Source organism: Erpetoichthys calabaricus, chromosome 1 (assembly GCF_900747795.2).
Source record: "Erpetoichthys calabaricus chromosome 1, fErpCal1.3, whole genome shotgun sequence".
Taxonomy (NCBI): domain Eukaryota; kingdom Metazoa; phylum Chordata; class Cladistia; order Polypteriformes; family Polypteridae; genus Erpetoichthys; species Erpetoichthys calabaricus.
In genome coordinates, this window is record NC_041394.2 from 334,808,322 (window position 1) to 334,829,447 (window position 21,126).

At 37.1% G+C, this 21,126-nt stretch overlaps 1 protein-coding gene across 1 annotated transcript in view; it reads left to right on the top strand.

Moving 5' to 3' along the window:
• LOC114644576 (uncharacterized) overlaps positions 1 to 21,126 on the top strand; it is a 76,264-nt gene that overhangs the window by 20,733 nt on the left and 34,405 nt on the right. The window contains exons 3-5 of the mRNA XM_051932769.1: positions 9,097 to 9,215; positions 12,140 to 12,241; positions 16,025 to 17,761. Of these exons, the coding sequence (XP_051788729.1) occupies positions 9,097 to 9,215; positions 12,140 to 12,241; positions 16,025 to 17,761 (1,958 nt within the window). The remainder of the gene's footprint in view (positions 1 to 9,096; positions 9,216 to 12,139; positions 12,242 to 16,024; positions 17,762 to 21,126) is intronic.

A 21,126-nucleotide genomic window follows, 5' to 3' on the forward strand; every position in this document is an offset into this window, starting at 1 on the left:
TGGAGTAAAGGTAAGAAGAAGGCACTTGTTTTTGCCATTCTGGTTATATGGAGGGAACTCAAAAATCACAGTGATGTTTGTTATTTCTATTCCTGCAAAATTCAAGGATATAAAAAAAGAATTGGAAAGAAACTGTTTATCCTAATCTTGCATCAGAAAGACAATCTGAACCACTTGGATCTGAAGTACTAATATCTATTCCATCTGACAGTCATGATTATGTAGAAACACACTCAGTGGAAGAAACTACTTAAGATGACAATGAAGAATCTGTCCCAACATTTTCAAGCAATAAGTCACAGCCATTCACTCAGGATGAGCTTTTTTTAATGACCAACCTAAGCCCTGCCAATGAAACTGCAGAGCTCTTGGGGTTCTGATTGAAAGATAAAAACTTAGTAACAGCCTGAATAAGAATCTCATTGCGCTCTACCTTGTATAAATGACAATAGGTTTTGTTGAACCTTTCAACAGAGATCAATAGAATGTTTTAAAACCTTCACCCTTTGCTAAAGAATATTACATATACATTTGTGAACCTCTACCCATTATCACATTCCAAAAGCTCCAATTTGTGACAATGAATCAAGTCACATCCAGAGTCATGGTACCACTCACACACTAAAATACTCACCCACTGCCAAAGAAAAGAACAGCGACAAAGCACTTTACCTGCAAGAGTGAAGCAGCACACAACATCCACAGTGACACAAACTGGAGGTTTCAGTTTCATTTCTGAGTCTATAATCTAAAACCACAAAAGGAGTGGCCTTCAAACTACTCTGGCAGCTGTGAAGTTTCACATTCCAGCACATTCTGAAAGAAGTTCACTGTGTCTCGCTTTCCCTAATTTTGCTCACATATTAAAAATAATAAAATTTAAAAAATAAATAAAAATACACATTTGCACCCAAGGCCTGCAGTTGTCTTGTAAATGTAGCATGAAGATGGATTGAAATGCCTTTTGTTTAATTCAGCTTTATTTTGACAAGGATTCTGATACTTTATGTTGTATAAATTGTATTTTTCTAGAAGCCTTACTGTCCAGTTTTGAAATCTGTATTCTTACAAACAATATAAATGTTGTAGACTTTTGCTTCCCAAACAAAATCTTCTTACTTTTTCCGTTTATTCTTAAAAAAAGGAAAAAAAAAACAAATTTTTATAAATTATTTGAGTGACATTTAAAATGAGCAAGCATGACAGTGCACAAACACTGTTGTCCTAGTGTCATTGATATAGAAAAATACAAATGAAGCTAAGATTAAAATCCAAGCAACACCCCTTCTAGTAAAGATGGAATGCTAATAAATCAACCACCCTAGAGTTCATGATAGCATTAACTTTGACACATTATGGACAAACTGTACCCATGCCTACCAGTAACCCCAATATTCTGCCTTGGTCAAACCAAAAAAACATAATGCATAATGTCAGGAACACAGTGTGAACCTGCTGCACGTGTTCTTCCTATGTGCTGGAATAAACGAGGACGTCATCCATGTACGTATTGTGGGGCTGAAACACTCTATCCACCAGACACTGGAAAGTCGTGGGATCTTGGTGCAATTCAAATGCGAGAACATGATAGTGGCATTTGCTACTAGGGGTGCTAAAAGTCGCCTATTCCTTGGTAGATTTTTTAAAAGTGATTTGCCAGCACACTTTCGTTATGTCAAGTGTGGTGACGTATTGTGCCTTATCGAGTTGCTTGAAGAGTTTGTGTACTCATGGCATCAGTTACACATTGAATTGTGAAGCTTGATTAAGCTGACAAAAGTCGCTTGCGAAAGCACCAACTACCATTGGGTATAGGGACCCGGACTAAGGGGCTAGACCAGTGACTAAAACTTTCCTCCATAACACCAAGGTCTAGCATCCTTCTGATCTGAAATTACACTTCAGCTGTTTCTGCTCCCGTGACACAGTATGAGCATTCTTGGACGAGGCCCCTGGTTCTGTATTGATGTCATGGGCAATCAGGGAAGTTCTTCCAGGTTGCTCATTCACAACTTCCAGGGTGGACAAGATAGCTGCTTCAAGTTCATGTTGTTGTTTGGGAGTTAAACTGGGACCAAAATTAAGGGTAGTGTTATGAGAGAAGTAAGAACAAGGGACTGAGGTCCCTGTTCTTCCACGGTTTCAACAGATTCACATAGTAAACTCATTCAGTTGGGCAATACTTTGGCTGTTTCACCAAATAGTTGACCAGCCCCTTGCTCTCCTTAATTTCATAAGGGCCTACCCAATGTGCCAGTAATTTATAATGGGTAGTGGGAATCAAGACCATGACTCAATCTCCAGGTCTGAATTCCTACTGTGCTGTGCCATGGTCATAATAGCTTGGTTTAGATGATTGCACACACTCCATATTTTCTTTTAAAATCAGTTGAATTTTGTCCAATCTATTGTGTAATTGTGTGATATAATCCTTCTTCTAGAATGCCCAATAGCCCATGCCGTTGATGTCAATATAACAATTGAAATGCTGAGAAGCCTGTAGAGGCTTATGGGACCTCCTGATAAGCAAAAAGCACGAGGGGGAATAGATGTCCCCAGTTCCTCCCATCCTCACTAACTACCTTGCAAAGCATTTGAGCATTTGATTGAACTGTGAGTGTGTTAGTTAATTCAAGACCTTTTAACAGTTATTGCTAGGTGGCGTTACATTCAAAGGCCACTCGAATCTTCTATTTCTTTGGATGATACACACCATGATGTGGAATGTACCACACCCTGCCTTCATTGCAATTCAAACTTTCTTTGGGTACCTTGACAGCATAACCCTTCTCAATAATGTCTTTCATGAAGGCTTCATTCAACATAGCTGGTCTCAGTAGACCTTATGGAAAATAAAAAGTCATTTTGTGCTTGTATTATCATAAGTAGATATGAAAAGTTGTAAGCATTAAACTTAGTGTAACCACTAACACAAATCAGGTATGCCAAGCAAATAGTTAAATAAAGGCACATGCCATATTTCTTTTTAATTAAGCTCAACGTAAAACCACCAATATCTTATAAACCTGAAGGACGAAGAAGGGGGAGAATTAGGGTTAGGGTAATAGAGACAGCCTGAGATCGGAGAGGGGGGATGTTAATAAGCTAATCTCTCTGTCTGCCTATGCTCTGACTCCTAGAGCCTTCTTTCAAGGTGAGACTCTTCGGCGTATTTTACACTTCCACAACCTTCCCTTTCACTCTTGCTGGTACTTGTCTGTCACAAATCACTCCTGACATTCTTCTCCACCCACTCCACCCTGCCTCCACTCTCTTCTTCACCTCTCTTCCACACTTCCTGTTACTCTGTACTGTTGATCCCAAGTATTTAAACTCATCCACTGTTGCCAACTCTACTTCCTGCATCCTCATCATTCCTCTGACCTCCATCTCATTCACATGCATGTATTCTGTCTTGGTCCTACTGAACATTCATTCCTCTCGTCTCTTGAGCATATCTCCATCTCTCCAGGGTCTCTTCAGCCTGCTCCCTATTCTCGTTACAGATCACAATGTCATCTGTAAACACCATTGCCCACGGGGATTTCTGTCTAAACTTGTTAGCCTAGACATCAGGGTACACCTTTTCTACTCTTTAGGAAGGATGTCTGGGATCTTTAATGACCACAGAGAGTCAGGTCATCAGTTTTATGTCTCATCTGAAGGACGGCACCATTTTTACAACATAATGTCCCCATCACTGTACTGGGACATTGGGATCGATCCACGTTTAGACCACAGGGTAGGCTCCCCCTGCTGGCCTCAAAAACACCTCTTCCAGCAGCAAACCTGCTTCCTGGTTGGTTTCCCATCCGAGTACTGGATGGGCCCCAACATGCTTCGCTTCAGGTGGATGATTTCTTCTTAAGTGATCATTCAGGGTGGGTCCAGGAATACAGACACTGGAAGTGAGGTCATATATGTTAAAGTCATCAGTCTTCTGGCCTGCAAAGGGAGGAAGAGAAAATACATTAGTTAACAGATTCCTCTCTGGTGTTCTAGTGGGAAATTACTATTATTTGAGCCTTTAAGGTGCTCCCAGTGCACACGCATCTATCTATCTATCTATCTATCTATCTATCTATCTATCTATCTATCTATCTATCTATCTATCTATCTATCTATCTATCTATCTATCTATCTATCTATCTATCTATCTATCTATCTATCTATCTATCTATCTATCTATCTATCTATCTATCTATCTATCTATCTATCTATCTAAACTGCTCAAAAAAATTAAATAACACTTTGAAAATACATCAGATCTCAATGGGAAAAAAATCATGCTGGAGATCTGTACTGACATGGACTGGGTAATGTGTTAGGAACAAAAGGATGCCACATCGTTTGATGGGAATAAAAATAATCAACCTACAGAGGGCTGAATTCAAAGACACCCCAAAAATCAAAGTAAAAATATGAGGCAGCAGGCTAGTCCATTTTTCCGAAATTTCATTGAAGCAACTCCAAATCGTACTTGGTAGTTTGTATGGCCCCCACATGCTTGTATGCATGCCCCAACAATGTCGGGGGGTGCATGCTCTTAATGAGATGACGGATGGTGTTCTAGGGTGGTTGATTTATTAGCATTCCATCTTTACTAGAAGGGGTGTTGCTTGGATTTTAATCTTAGCTTCATTTGTATTTTTCTATATCAATGACACTAGGACAACAGTGTTTGTGCACTGTCATGCTTGCTCATTTTAAATGTCACTCAAATAATTTATAAAAACTTGTTTTTTTTTTCCTTTTTTTAAGAATAAACGGAAAATAGTAAGAAGATTTTGTTTGGGAAGCAAAAGTCTACAACATTTATATTGTTTGTAAGAATACAGATTTCAAAACTGGACAGTAAGGCTTCTAGAAAAATACAATTTATACAACATAAAGTATCAGAATCCTTGTCAAAATAAAGCTGAATTAAACAAAAGGCATTTCAATCCATCTTCATGCTACATTCACAAGACAACTGCAGGCCTTGGGTGCAAATGTGTATTTTTATTTATTTTTTAAATTTTATTATTTTTAATATGTGAGCAAAATTAGGGAAAGCGAGACACAGTGAACTTCTTTCAGAATGTGCTGGAATGTGAAACTTCACAGCTGCCAGAGTAGTTTGAAGGCCACTCCTTTTGTGGTTTTAGATTATAGACTCAGAAATGAAACTGAAACCTCCAGTTTGTGTCACTGTGGATGTTGTGTGCTGCTTCACTCTTGCAGGTAAAGTGCTTTGTCGCTGTTCTTTTCTTTGGCAGTGGGTGAGTATTTTAGTGTGTGAGTGGTACCATGACTCTGGATGTGACTTGATTCATTGTCACAAATTGGAGCTTTTGGAATGTGATAATGGGTAGAGGTTCACAAATGTATATGTAATATTCTTTAGCAAAGGGTGAAGGTTTTAAAACATTCTATTGATCTCTGTTGAAAGGTTCAACAAAGCCTATTGTCATTTATACAAGGTAGAGTGCAATGAGATTCTTACTCAGGCTATTTTTTATTTTTATTAGAAAATTACAATTACTTTTTCAAATTGTATTAAAGTACCAGTTTAATTTCTTATGACGACAGCAGATGTCTAGTCTGTTGTTTAATTGAAGAAAGAGACAATTTTAACTTTATCTGAAAGGTTATTTAAGTTTAAAGTAACACTTTGAAAGGATGTGCAGACTGAGGGTTTGTGACCAGTAGAAGTTTTTCATTTGCATGACTCAAAAGGTGCAGAAAGGAACCAAACATTATACATTTGGGCTTCTGTTCTATTACTTTGGTTATGTGGTTTCAGTTTGAGGCCATGAGTATCTGGACATGATCATGAAACAGACATGAGGTATATCTGAACAGAGTCACTTTAAATGTCAGTTTAAACAAAATAATCATGGAAGTTCTTGCGTTATTAAAGTAGTAGAAAGAGATGAAAAGCTAGAAGCTGGCTGGACTGATGGTAGACAGTTTATGATAATATAGATGAAATCTAAGAACAGGTTAACAAAAAGAATTTTGGTTGAATCATAGAATTTTTAAACTGTTTTTTAAAATTTATATTTGGGTATGTATTTACTGTATATGTATGTGGTGTTTATTGCATTTCACTTATTTTGTATACTACATTAGTGGTTTTTGTGCAGTTTGCTGAGCTCATAAGTGAAAATGTGCCTAATTAAAAGCAAATGGAATCATCTTGTTTGTTTACTTCATTGTATCACATAGAGCACCAGGGACAGCAGTTGTATTACTGCACTCAGGCTGATGTCACTGACTTCCTTTTGTGATTAATTATATGGTAAACCGAACATTCTTGTCAGAACTGAGCTCTGTTAAAACAAATCAAGAATCAGTTTATAAAAAGAAAAAGAAAATCCAGTTTTCAAGATGAGCAACTTTGTGTCAAGAAAACAGAGTGCTTAAAAAATGAAAGTGATTAGCAGAGATCACATAAGCCATTGTATTTGTAGTGTTCATTTAGTTTTTAATGCTAGATCAAATTCTTTCAGGAAAACAAACATTTCTTTTCAGATGTTTTTCTTATTTGAATGTATAAATATTATCTGACAGTCATTAAAGATTTTGCTTGGAGAAAAGTCTAAGATTCTTAAAGCTGAAATTGTGTCTAAAATAAATAAATAAATAAACGGCATATCTGGAAGTGAGAATGTTAAAGAACCAAAGAAGCTAGTTTATTAGAAAATAATAGATCTAAAACATATAAAATGCATGCTGAAATTACTATAAATACTGCAAGACAAAACAGAAAGTTAGCTTATTAGCCAGAAAGACATACTTTAAACAACAGAAAGCATGCAGGATAGGACAAATGAGTGAAAACTGATTAGAAGTAGGATGAGACAAACAGCAAATGTCAGAAACCAATAGGGAGTCATTAGTTTAAGAAGTGGCAGAAAATTAAGCCGTTTTAGAAGATTTCAGAAATTAGTTCTATGTACAAATTATACCATCATTACAAATATTTGAAAAAAAAAAACTCAAGCCCCTTTCATCCCAGTTAACTCTGAATGAGTTATAAAAAAATTATTACATGATTAAAAAGTACCTGTTACCATTATTTATTAGCCCCTTAGATTTACAATTAAATTAAGACAAACAATATGTTTTGTATACAAATGACTGTACTCTTGAACTTGCTATAAGATTATTGAGATAAATCTTGCACTTTAAACATCTCAATATATATAAAATCCAACCTCTATCTGTCTGTATGTCTGTTCGCTTTTTGCGAGAGAACTACTTAACGGATTTAGATTGTTTTTTTTTTTTATTTATTTGTTTGAATATTTTGGTTAATTTGCCGACTTCTCTCATTGCTCTATGTATCATAGCTCACTATCGGCACAGATTTATTTGCGTGAATCTGAGAGCGAGAGATGCAGTGGTGCCGAGGGGAGGGGGAAGCATGACTTCAGGAGTGGAGAGCCGGGCAGGGCCATCCTCACTGTCCTGTTTCACCACTACGTGGGTGGAGGCTAGTACTGGATAAAAACAAGTTGCCTTATGTTTAAGAAGTCTCCACAAGGAGACAAGCACACACAGGCTTGTTTTGTTAGTTTATAGATAATATCTTATTCAGAGGCTTTCAAAAACTTGTTAAAGTTTTCCATCTTCACTCTGTGACTCAGTAGTTTGTTTAAGATTTACACAACCGATTGTGAAGAAGTGTTTCCTGACTTCTGTCTTAAATATTGTTCTCTTTAATTTCAACGGAATCCCCACATACTATAGTTGATTTACTTTTTAACTCAAAGAATTTTAATGAATCAGTTTCATTGATGCCTTTTAGTATTTGGAAGACCTGAATTAGTTAGCCCAGAGAATCTTCTGTGTTCAAGACTAAAGACTGTAAGGATGCCCACGAGATGGAAGGTTCCAGGGGAGAGAGCATGCATGGGGCATTGTCTCCTCGGAGTGCTTGATGGCAGCCCCCCCTGGGTTGCAGCTGTGCCTCACACAGGGCAACATGGGGCATGGAGTTCTTCAACTCACCCCGTTGGGATCCGTGAGTGTCTCCATGGGTTGCTGCAGTGACTTGGGAGCCCTACTTCATGGGGTTTCTGTCTCACCCTGAAGTGCTTTCAGACCACGTGTATGGAAGACCAAAAGTATTCCTGGGTGGAAGATAAAAGGAGCTGAGTCAGTGTTGACTCAACAAGTCGGAGTTGAGAGGAAGGTGGACAGTGCTTATGAAGTATTAATTTGTGAGATACAGAGAGAAGATTAAAAGAGTTCCTAGGTGTTATCACTTGCTTTACTGTACTTGTGGCTGTTGTAGCAAGAAATACGTATTGCTGAAGAGTTTCCCACAATAAAAAAAATCTTTGTGCCTTTTAAACTTGTGTCTGTGCCCATTTGTGTTGAGTGTTGTGGGAGCTGGAGCACCCCCTGGTGTCCACAAGGTATTTAGCTCCCTTAGATGGTCAGAGATAGAACTATGTTTGAAAGCCTTGGTGTTCCAAAATACAAAATTTAAAGGGTGGTGTGGATTATGTGCAATTATAATAGAAGAAAAAAAAATATCGATTGAAGAATCTGGCCCCAATAATGAAGAAAAAAAAATGAAATCATAGCATGTTGATATTGTAATAAATTAAGCAGAGAAATAAGTAATGCAATATGTTCTTTCATTCCTCATACTGTATTTACTTATTTATATAATTACCATATCAGGTCTATTAATTTTTGAAGCCATGAAGCCATGATTAAAGAACTGCTCATTCTCTTTCTGCTGTAAGGTTTTCACTGTCCATTTCAAGCCATCATGTCCATAATAGTCTTCCTTTAAGTTCATAAACTGATGGAACTCATTTGGTGCCAAGCCTGGCCTGTTTGGTGAATATGGCAGAAATAATAAAAACATTTTTTTAACATAAATAGCATTGTTGTCATGCAGCAAAACATTATTTTGGGGGTTCCCAGCAATTTTTAAACAATACGATTGTTGCAATATGTTTGAAATAACTGTGGTTAGAGCTTCAAGGAATAACTGTGGATAACACTATTTACATCCTCAAAAACTATTCTTATTGGGCTTCCTGCCAAAATTATGTTAAATTAATTGATTTTTTAATTATTTTTTTTCAACAGGTTTATCTTACTTTATATCAAGTCTTCAGCTTTACAATTGTGTACACATTTGCTGCCTACTGTTGATACACAGAGAATAAAACCCTCATCTTCATTAAATAGCATCACAAAGCTTTCTGGTAAGTACTAAATCAAAGTTTTTACCAATGCCATGAAAATGGGAAGAATCAAACCTTCTGATTTTCATAAATACTAACAATGTAATGCCTATGTTCTTGTGAAATACCAGTTGCTCAGTGTTATTCTTTTAATTTTCTTAATCAGATTTTATTGATTCAGGCTCTCACTTTTGAATGAGGGTGGCACGGTGGCACAGTGGTAGCGCTGCTGCCTCGCAGTAATGACACCTGGGTTCACTTCCCAGGTCCTCCCTGCATGGAGTTTGCATGTTCTCCCCGTGTCTGTGTGGGTTTCCTCCCACAGTCCAAAGACATGCAGGTTAGGTGCATTGGCGATCCTAAATTGTCCCTAGTGTGTGGGTGTGTGTGTCTTGCCTGGAATTTGTTCCTGCCTTGCACCCTGTGTTGGCTGGGATTGGCTTCAGCAGACCCCCGTGACTCTGTGTAGGATTTAGCGGGTAGGACAATGTCTGACTGACTTTTGGATGAAATTTTTGTTATTAGAAAAAGCTAAGTACTTCATGTTTTTCTATTAAAGTAAACCTCATCTGAAATGCCTTTTTGCCACTCAGAACCTTGTAATAATTTAAAAAAATACATACAGTACTTTGCAAATTTAATGCAATACATTCACAGTGACTGTTACATCGCACAGAAACTGACAGATTTTTTTAAAAATACGGCACAATAAAATAGCAAGCAGACACAGTCCAGAACAGAATATGAAAATAAAGTAAACAGAAATATGGTAAAATACAGTATAAAACAATCTATCAAATCCTACCCAGAAATGGCAAATAACACAATAATAAAATGATACATCTCACCAAATTATTTCCTTAACCCTAGTTAATCATATTACCTTTATAATTTGATGTGTCCCTGTTAATAATATAATTGTTATTCAACAGCTTTTTTTCATTCACTGGCAAAAGGTGTTAATGACATTTAACTCTTTCATGCTCACTGATTTCTCCTGCTATCCTCCACTACTTCTCCTCCCTTGAACCTCATATCAGGGTTGTTTGTGCACAGACTTTCGGTTAAAGCAAACATTCAAGGAGTCATTACCAAAGTTCATGGAACCTTATTCCATTCAGCTAAAATCATGCATTTTATATTTTTATATACAAAATATAGCTGCAAATAGAAAATATTAAACATTTCAAATATGTGGCTATGTTACCCAGATTATCAGCCTGTTTATTTTGACACTTGTTGGATCCTTCCTTAGATTATACTTGATCATTGGTCACAAAAATCAGTTTTTCCCTTGTTTACTATGTTTACATTTGTTATCACAACAATACAGCGTGCTAAAATCTATTTAATCATCACTGTACAAATAAAGTTGAGCTGTCTGCAACAACAATCAGAAATTCAAACATGGCACACAGCTTGAATGACACAAAAGGATGTTCGGACACATCTTTTAATTTTTACATACAGCAACAAAACATAACACCCATTTGACCATTTCTCCATCTGTTCTCATCAATTTCTACAGGCTGAACAACTGTATTACAGTACCTGGACAGCTCAAGCTTCTAAAGCACCAGAAAGGGTCATGAAGGGTTAGCAGAATATTACTGGAACTCAGGTGTCTTCTGTTCAGGACATACACAATACTCACTGCCTTAGAAAGGCAGACAGAGTTATTATAGAGCTCAGTCATTCTGTGAGCCACTTTTCTCATTCCTGCTTTCTGGCAAATTGTACAGGTCCTTTGACACTCTCATCAGAAGATTAAGGGACAGTTTAGTTTCTACCACAGATGATTTGTGTCTTTATCCAAAACATTATGGAGGGAACTGTACAGTAGATACAGTTACCCCACTTCTGGTACCACAGACTGGCTCACAGACTTGAACAAGAGAGAAGGAGGTGAGTCTAGGTTTCTGAGAGAGTCAGCTTGATTGTTGTGAAGACAGGAACAGTCTCAAGCATTTATTCAAATGAGAACACACACAGCATACAAGCAGTGATGAAGATGGCCATTCTGCATTTGGTCCCTTCTCAGGTTAAAAGAACAGATAGCTTTCCTGAACAAGAGAGAAGATAGAAAGAGAGCAAGGCCTGGTCAGAGGCCAGTTTAAAATGTTCCCCACATCAACTATTGGGTGACAGACATGTTACACCATGAGCCTGCGAACCTGTAGTTGACCTGGAAGCAGACAACCACTCCTGCATGTTTTAACAGAATTTCAACACACACTGAAGTTGGGGGTTTGTACATCACCCACTGGGAGATGCCTGGATCTCACTATATATATATATATATATATATATATATATATATATTTGATATATAGACACCATTTTTCATGATTTTCCCCTCTGCTCCACAGTTTAAAATTACAAATCAAACAAATCAGATGTGATCGAAGTGCACCTTGCAGATTTTAATTTAAGGGAATTTACAGTACATTTTGGTTACACCATATAGAAAGGACTTTTTATACATGGTCCCAACAATTCAGAGCACCATATATTATACATAACCTGTTTATCATGACACTTGTTGGCTCCTTCCTTAGATTATATATATATAATAAATACTTCATAATACATATTGTATATACTATATATCATTGTTTATAACATATGTTGCATGCTAAGGATATTTTTTGAATTAAGTACACTTTATAATAAAATTGAATTGACACATCAATTTGCTGTCATAAGATCTACAGAACATATTTCATTGAGTGAGTATACCGCCATCTAGTGACAATATTAAAAGGTGACCGAGATTACTTTTCATTCAACAGTTGTATAATTAGGTGGCTTTCTGATTAACACTTTTCTTTTACATATAACCTTGTCAAAAGTTATTGCACACTTAATCTCATTACCAGATAATAATAAATTAACCTCTAAAAGTAAGAGCATGGACTTTGAACTTGTTCCTTTCTTATTTACAGTACAAATGATGCAACAACCAATCACCATTAAAACTGAAGCTCTTGGTCGCCCATTCCAGCTGGGGATGCTTTATGACTGTCGTAATGATCAACTTGTCCAAGGTAATGTTATTCCACTCTAGTTTACAAATGTCCAGTGCTAATAAAAGCTAAAAAACTTGAACTTTTTTGGCACCTAGGGTATGTTTGAACTGAATTGTTTGAACATAATTTCTGGGATTCATATGGAAGGATAAAGACAAGTAAGAACAATGATATGGCCAGAGCATTTCAAACAAAAGGTCTGCTTTTTCAGAGTGACCACTGATCTGCAGCAGTTAATCTGATATCATTATTTTTTTTCTCTCTACTCATATATCATTTGCATAATATACAATATCCTGCTTAATACAATGAGAAGTATCTGTGTGTCTGTAAAGGGCTATGTCTCTGTTGTAAGACATTTGGTATGGGATTATTTACAGCTATGGTAATGTTTGTGGTGAGGCATGTGTAGAAATGAAAAATGTAATGCATTTTATTACTACATGCATTACAAAATATTCAGGGAACATATGAATATTTTGTTTATGTACACCAAAACAAAACTACTTAATATATCTCAAAAAATGGTAATACATAACTTTAAAACTGAAGGCATGATTAGTCAAAATGTTATTATAATTTTTTTATTTTTTTTTTTTACTTATACACCCTTGTTCCCTTGTTTGTCCACTGTTAGATTTGTTGACAATTACTAATTTAGGACTCTGAAGCATTACTTGAAGAGCAATATTTATGTGACCTAGATGATTTTACTCTCATGTTATTGTCTAACTTTGTCTTCAGGCCACTATTTTGCTTCCCTGAGTGTGATATTTTGTGGTTTTGACAATTTATTTATTTATTTTTGCTATTTTTACTTTGGCACTTATTCTCTGGCATTGAATGTTAGCTAGTAGTTTTGATTTGTTCTTCCTTAGATTTGCCTTCATTTTACTTTTATTTTATTGTTTGTATTTTATTTTCCTTGCTAACATTTTTGTAACTAATATTGCTTCTTTTATATGTAGTTTTTTTTATATATGTGTTGAATTCATTTTATTTTGCATTATATTGTTGGCATTGTATGAAAAGTAAAAATAAGGTACACCACACAAGCAAAGGAATTTATATCATGTCATTACCAAAATTCATAGTATCCATGTGTCTAAGCAGAAACAAAATATTAAACTCAAAGTCAAAGTACTGAATCTAGTTAAAACACCATAAATCCTTCAAAGCACAAGAGATTTAATTTTCTTTTTTTTGTTGTTTTTGATTAATTGTATACTCAAACTTGCATACCCCAGATTTTGTCTGATGCCAACTGCTAACAATGAGGCACAAAAATGGAAGTACTCATGGAATTCAAAATGGCATAAAGGGAAAAAGCAGAAATATTTTAGCATCCTTCCCTTCAACACATGAAAATGAAAAATAAATGGCAACTGAATGCAGAGAAACATGACAAAAACATTTTAAACAAATCATAACAGTAGAGTGTATTGCAATTTTAGTTATTTTTGAGCTTTGAATAGTACTGTTTTTATGTTTCTGTCTTTTATGTTTTATAATATGTTTTCACTCTTTTTGGGTAAATCATAATTACAAGATATATAGAATACTTTTCACAGAAGTATATAAAATAAGATTCCCAAACCTGATTAAACAATGGGTGGGTTGGCACCCTGCCCGGGATTGGTTCCTGCCTTGTGCCCTGTGTTGGCTGGGATTGGCTCCAGCAGACCCCCATGACCCTGTGTTCAGATTCAGCGGGTTGGAGAATGGATGGATGGATGGATTAAGCAATGGAACAATTAAGAATGAGTACTCAGGAGATTAGAACTGGATAGATAGATAGATAGATAGATAGATAGATAGATAGATAGATAGATAGATAGATAGATAGATAGATAGATAGATAGATAGATAGATAGATAGATAGATAGATAGATAGATAGATAGATAGATAGAGCTGTCTCTAGAGAGATTTTTTTACACAAGTTTTTTAAATAAATAAACACATAAATAAATGGATAAATATTTTTATTCTGTACACCCACACTATGGTCTGAACAAACACCAGAATGACTAAGAAAAAGAGAGAGAGAGAGGTTGGGAGCATGCACTGATACAGTGTGTCAAAAGAAAGAAGATATAAAAAGAAAGAACAGTGAGGCATTATGCAGGCAAATTGCTCTTAGTATAAAAGAGCCCACCATAGCGTTTGTTGACACACATCTGCTAAATAATTCATTGGCTGAAAGTCCTCAGTATTAGTGTGTCAGACAGAGAATGTGCAGCACTGTTCACATTGGTGCCCTTTTAATTAGCTAGTTGATTTGGTGGGTCTCTCCTGAACGGATGTTCTAGGCCCAGCATACCACTGGCCATTACAGAGTTATAGAAGATGTGAAGGATGTCACTACCCACATTACAGGAATGCAGTCTCCTAAGGAAAAAGAGCCTTAAAATGAATGGCTTAAGGGTCATGATTTTCTGACAACAAACCCCTATGCAGCTAATGTAACATTTGATGGTTTTACCTTTTTGTATTCTTTACTTGTGCTTTTTTTCTGGTCTGGACAAAACATCTACAAGGTGGGAAAGTAATGCCTTCATTTTTTCCCCAAACTCCTGCACATTCAGGAAGCTGTTTCTCAGTTAAACAACTTTTAAGTAATACTGTTAAGTTTCAGCAAAGGCTTTATTCCTAGCCAAAGTTTTTTGTTTTTGTATTTATTTACTTGACTTTCTATGAAGTACTTCACTGTTTTTGCCTTTTTTTGCATGTTTAATTTTGGGTATTATTTTGTTGTACCACGTTGATTATGTATTTATTAGTCTTTTCTTATATGTTTCTTGTGTTTTAAGTGTTGAGCCTAAGGAGTTGAGTCCTCCTGATATTGCAGCTGGTCTTTATAAGCTTGCAATATATTTAGTACTGTAATGGATCTAACAATTGCATCAGCCGGCCATGACTTCAGCACTGAGTCAGTACCAGTATAAGCTAATATTCCATATTCAGATGGCAGCTGTAGGGGAACCTATGAAAAGTAAGAATCTGCCACACTCGCACAGTCTCCATTCTAGTGTGGCTATATAACACTGCAATGCAATGACAAAAAAATCCACTGGGTTACACTGCAAGCACTGTGTGTGTGCATACATCTGTCTGTTTTTAGCTGCCAGCTTCTTCATTTTGTTTTTTTTTTTGTGTGAAACAATTTACTTCTTTTTGTTGGGGATGTGCAAATGGAAAGTCTGCTTCTCAAGTTTACTATAAGGCTCCCCTTGGCAGTGTGTTTTAGTGAAACCTGAGGCTAAATTTTAGAGGCCGGCCTCCTTTTGAATGTTGAAATATTAGCAGATCATAACTACATAAGTAATTACCTGAAAATAGAATTTGAACCAAACCCAGAACAATAAGCCAAATTCCTTCTTCAAATTTATCCTAGGATTGTGCAGTCGTATCTGAGGATAATCATGGACAAACAGGTTACTCAACAAACAAAAAGGAAATTTATTTCCAATTTAATTTATTGCTGAAATGTCAAATTTAGACCTAATTATAAGAGTGGAATAAAATATATCTTTAGGTGCTTAACCATTTATAACAGCCTTGATTTGAATATAATTGTTTGTTGTTTTTATATTCCAGATGTGGTAGTGTCAACTGAATCAATGCAGCCACACCTAACGCTATAATACTGTCACGTGTCCTTTCATCAAGAAAATTATTTTAACAAAAATATTACTAACACCACTGCTGATGGTATTATCAGCAAACTATCATATAATCTACTCTTACCAATACATTAAAATTTGAAAGTATAATAATTAGAAATATATTTTCTTCTGCAGGAGTGATACTGTGGAATGAATTGGATCTGGAGAAAGATGTCAGTGTTAAACCACAGAATTTTACTGGTTATTCACTGGAGACCTCCAACTCATTGACTGACAAGACTAAGGCACTTAATATCAATGCAGCACTGAAAGGAAGTTTTGCCTGTGGTCTTGTAGAGGTTGAAGGTTCAGCCAAATACCTAAACAACAGCAAGTCACTGAAACATCAAGTAAGGGTAACTCTGAATTACTTAATGACCACCAAGATTAAACAGCTCACAGTGAGTCAGCTCAGCAGAACCAACGCTATATATGAAGAAGTATTTACGAAGGGCACTGCAACTCATGTGGTTACAGCAATTCTGTATGGAGCTCGAGCTCTTCTGGTGTTTGACAGAGACATCTCTGAAAATGAATCTGTTGAGGCTGTTACCAGAGATCTTAAAGTATCAGTTAATAAAATCCCACTGTTATCGATTGCAGGTAAAGGGGCTGTAGACTTGTCAGATAAAGAGAAAGAGGAAACTGAAAAAATTCAGTGTACATTCCATGGTGACATTCATATTCCTAATTGTCCTGTTGACTATTTAACAGCCCTAGATTTCTACAAGACCTTGCCAGCTTTACTGGGTAATGATGGTGAGCACGCAGTGCCCATTACTGTGTGGCTTTACCCCCTCAGTTTGCTGGATCCCACTGCTGCCAAGCTGGTGCATGAGATCAATATTAGCCTGATTACCCAGGTAGAGCATATTGTGGATTCTTTATTAGAGGCGGACATGATGTGCAATGACCTTTTAACAGATTACACTGTCAAGGAGTTCTACATCATAGAAAAGAAAATCCTTAAATTCAGAACTCTGCTGAGGGACTACAACCTTAATTTTCAGAAGAAGCTTGCTGAAATTCTGCCATCAGTACGGGGAGGAACAGTAAAGGAATCTGAATTGGCTGACATCCTTGAAACACATGGAAAGTCACCATTCAGTCACAAGAAACAGCAAAATTTGATGAATTCAATACAGAAAGAGATAAAGGTGATTAAAACTCTGACTAAAGATATGGAGGAGCGCAATGTTTCACTTTATACTGGAAAAATGGATATAATAGAAGAATTGCATTTAACACCAAACTTTGACTGCATTGTGAGCTTCAATTTCAACTTGTTAAGCAATGAAAACAAAATTTTAAATTCAATGGAAGATTATATTAAATCTATAGATCATCAAAAAGGTACCAGCAGAACTGACATTGAGAATAAAGCACTGAATGATGATGATTTGGTATATTCACAGATGAACTTTAAAAAAACACGACAGAGAAGACAGCTCTTTCTTGATTTCGCAAGTAACAACCAAGAGAACAAAGCCAGCAAGTTTGTTGTTACAGCTCAGCCTATGGAGAAACAAGAATACATTTCAATTCTCTTGTATTGCAATGGAGAGCTGCATAATTCAGACTTTGAGCCTCCTTCAGTTCCAGCTGTTCCTCAAGTATTAAAAACAGCAAGTGACTGGGCAGAACTAAAACTATCCCTCCCTCTTTATGGATCACTGGCGACAATTAAGTATTTGCTGCAAGTTCGAAAGCCTGAGGGTGAATGGAGCTCGCAAATGACCATTAATACTGAAAAATGCTTTATTCTGAAGGATCTTGAAAAGTCTACACAGTTTGAAGTGAGATATGCAGCCGTGTGTGAAGCAGGTGTGGGACCTCCTAGTGAAGTTATCTCTGTCTCCACCAACGACTCAGGTAATTTTCATGTTTAATTTAGTATTGTGTCTTTCTGTAGCAAAGACCACCCATAGGAAAAAATTACTGTTCAAAAGTTGACCTTTGATGGATTGCAAGACTTAAAGGGGATTCACTTTTATGTTTCATTTAACAACAACAACAAAAATATTTATTTCTATAGCACATTTTCATACAAACAATGTAGCTCAAAGTGGTTTACATGATGAAGAAAGAGAAAAAAGACAAAGTAAATAATTAAAATTAGGGAACACTAATTAACATAGAATAAAAGTAAGGTCCGATGGCCAGGGAGAACAGAAAAAAACAAACAAAAAAAAAAAACTCCAGAAGGCTGGAGAAAAAAATAAAATCTGCAGGGGTCCCGTGGCCACGAGACCACCCAGCCCCTCTAGGCATTCTACCCAACATAAATGACCTCAATTAGTCCTCATTGTATTCAAGGTTTTCATGGAAGAATTTGATGATGGGCGGCACGGTGGCACAGTGGGTAGCGCTGCTGCCTCGCAGTTGGGAGATCTGGGGACCTGGGTTTGCTTCCCGGGTCCTCCCTGCGTGGAGTTTGCATGAGGGGACTGGGCGGTCTCGTGGCCTGGAACCCCTACAGATTTTAATTTTTTCTCCAGCCTTCTGGAGTTTTTTTTTTTTTTTTTTCTGTCCACCCTGGCCATCGGACCTTACTCCTTTCTATGTTAACTAATGTTGTCTTATTTTATTTTAATTTCTTATTTTGTCTTTTATTTTTCTTCTCTTCATTATGTAAAGCACTTTGAGCTACTTTTTGTATGAAAATGTGCTATATAAATAAATGTTGTTGTTGTTGTTGTTCTCCTCGTGTCTGCGTGGGTTTCCTCCGGGCGCTCCGGTTTCCTCCCACAGTCCAAAGACATGCAGGTTAGGTGGATTGGCGATTCTAAATTGGCCCTAGTGTGTGCTTGGTGTTTGTGTGTGTCCTGTGGTGTGTTGGCACCCTGCCCGGGATTGGTTCCTGCCTTGTGCCCTGTGTTGGCTGGGATTGGCTCCAGCAGACCCCCGTGACCCTGTGTTCGGATTCAGCGGGTTGGATAATGGATGGATGGATGAATTTGATGATCGTGATAATGTGGACTTCTGGCCTTTAATTCATCAATGTAAGGACATCACGGTGCTTTGATCAGGTGGTGGTGGTGCAGATCAACACCACAGAAAATCAGAAAAAGAACAGAAGAGAAAGTAGGGTTAGTACGGATTTTGGAGCCACCATGAATAATAATGATAATTAATTGAATATATAGAGCATCAGGATTTAACTAAGATGAGGCTATGAGAAAGCCATGTTAAAGTAATGTGTTTTCAGCAGTGTTTTAAAGTGCTCCACTGTATTAGCCTGGCGAATTTCTACTGGAAAGCTATTCCAGATTTGAGGTGCATAACAGCAGAAGGCTGCCTCACCACTTCTTTTAAGTTTAGCTCTTGGAATTCTAAGTAGACACTCATTTGAAGATCTATAGTTACGATTTGGAGTATAAGATGTAAGACATTCTGAAGTATAGGAAGAAGCAGATTATTTAAGGCTTTGTAAACCATAAGTAATATCCATCCATCCATTATCCAACCTGCTATATCCTAACTACAGGGTCACAGGGGTCTGCTGGAGCCAATCTCAGCCTACACAGGGCACAAGGCAGGAATAAAATCCCAGGCAGAGCGCATACCGGTAGGATATTTATTTGGTTCATGTTTGTTTGGTCCCTCCTGTCGCTCACTATCCTACCTTTGACAGGCCTACTTCAGTACTCAGCTGCCGAGCTCCTCCGACTGCGCTTTCACCTGTCTGAGCCTCCATTGACTGGGCTGTATCTCCACCCAGACATTTTATTCCTCCCCCGTTGGAGATACATCCACTGTGGGTGCTGCCGGAGTATCCAAGCTAACAGTTCAAAAATAATAAACTCCATCTGGTCCAGTTCTCAATGTCCTCCACGTAACTTAGGCAGAGTCACTCACCACAGTGTGTTAGCCAGCCTAGCCCGGTCGGCTAACACCGTTGCTAAATGTGACAACGCCGTTGTCAACTTCGGTCTGCTGAACATCTGCTCACTTACGGGCAAGAGGCCTCTCATCCACAATCTCCTCACTGATCGCAAGTTTGACTTTTTCTGTCTAACTGAAACATGGCAACAACCTCATGACTTTTCCCAACATAACGAATCCACTCCCCTGGGGTTTGTTTACATCTCTCAACCCCGTGGCTCTGGCCAAGGTAGCGGTCTCGCATTAATGTATCTTGAGAAATGGAAATTCCTGCCGTTGTCTGTTCCTGCCTTCAGTTCTTTTGAATCTCTTGTGTGTCAATTTAATGGACCTATTCCTACTATTATTGCAACTGTTTACCGGCCCCCTAAACCAAATAATGACTTTCTGAATGACTTTGCTGTTTTTCTTACACACTTATCTACTGTTTCATCAAACATAATACTTCTGGGGGGTTTCAATATACATATGGATAATATCAATGTTCCTATTACTAGAGACTTTACATTCTGCCTTGAGAGTTTTGGATTCCAGCAGCACACTGATGTTCCCACTCATTCCAAAGGACATATCTTGGACTTGATTTGCTGTTCTGGAGTTATCCCGCTTGATTGTACTGCAGATGAACTCCCCATAACTGATCATTTTCTTATTTCATTCAATGTTAAACTTGCACTTTCCAATACTAAGCTTTCCTGTCTCATGTCTTTCCATAATATTAAGAATATTAACTTAGACTCTCTTTCCTCTAGTATTGATTCCCTTATGGACATTCATAATTTATCCACTCCTGAAGAACTGGTCTCACACTGTAACACTGGACTCTATGGTATTCTTAACTCTGTTGCTCCATTAAAAACTAGATCTGTTTCTTTCTCCTTTTCTGCTCCCTGGTTCACGCCTGAACTTCGGCTTTTGAAAGCCAAAGGCCGGTAACTTGAATGGTTATATAACAAAAACTGAACTCTTTGTTCACAAAGAGATGTACAAAAACCATATACTTTATTACAACTATTATACTCACATTATTTCTTCCAATGAAGGCAACACCAAGTCATTGTTTTCATTGCTTAATAATATCACACAACCCCCGGATTCTTTACCTTCTCACATTTACTCAACTGAATTTTGCAATTCCCTTATGTCCTTTTTTAATGAAAAAATCCAGAAGATTCATCAGTCTCTCTGTACGAATTCCTCCAGTACTTCATTTGAATTTCACCCACCAACTCACTCATTTTCCTCTTTTCAGCTTCCTACTTTCTCAGAAATCTCAGATCTTGTCTGCAAGTCTAAGCCATCCACCTGTCAACTGGACCTCCTCCCTACATTTCTGGTCAAAGCCTGCCTCC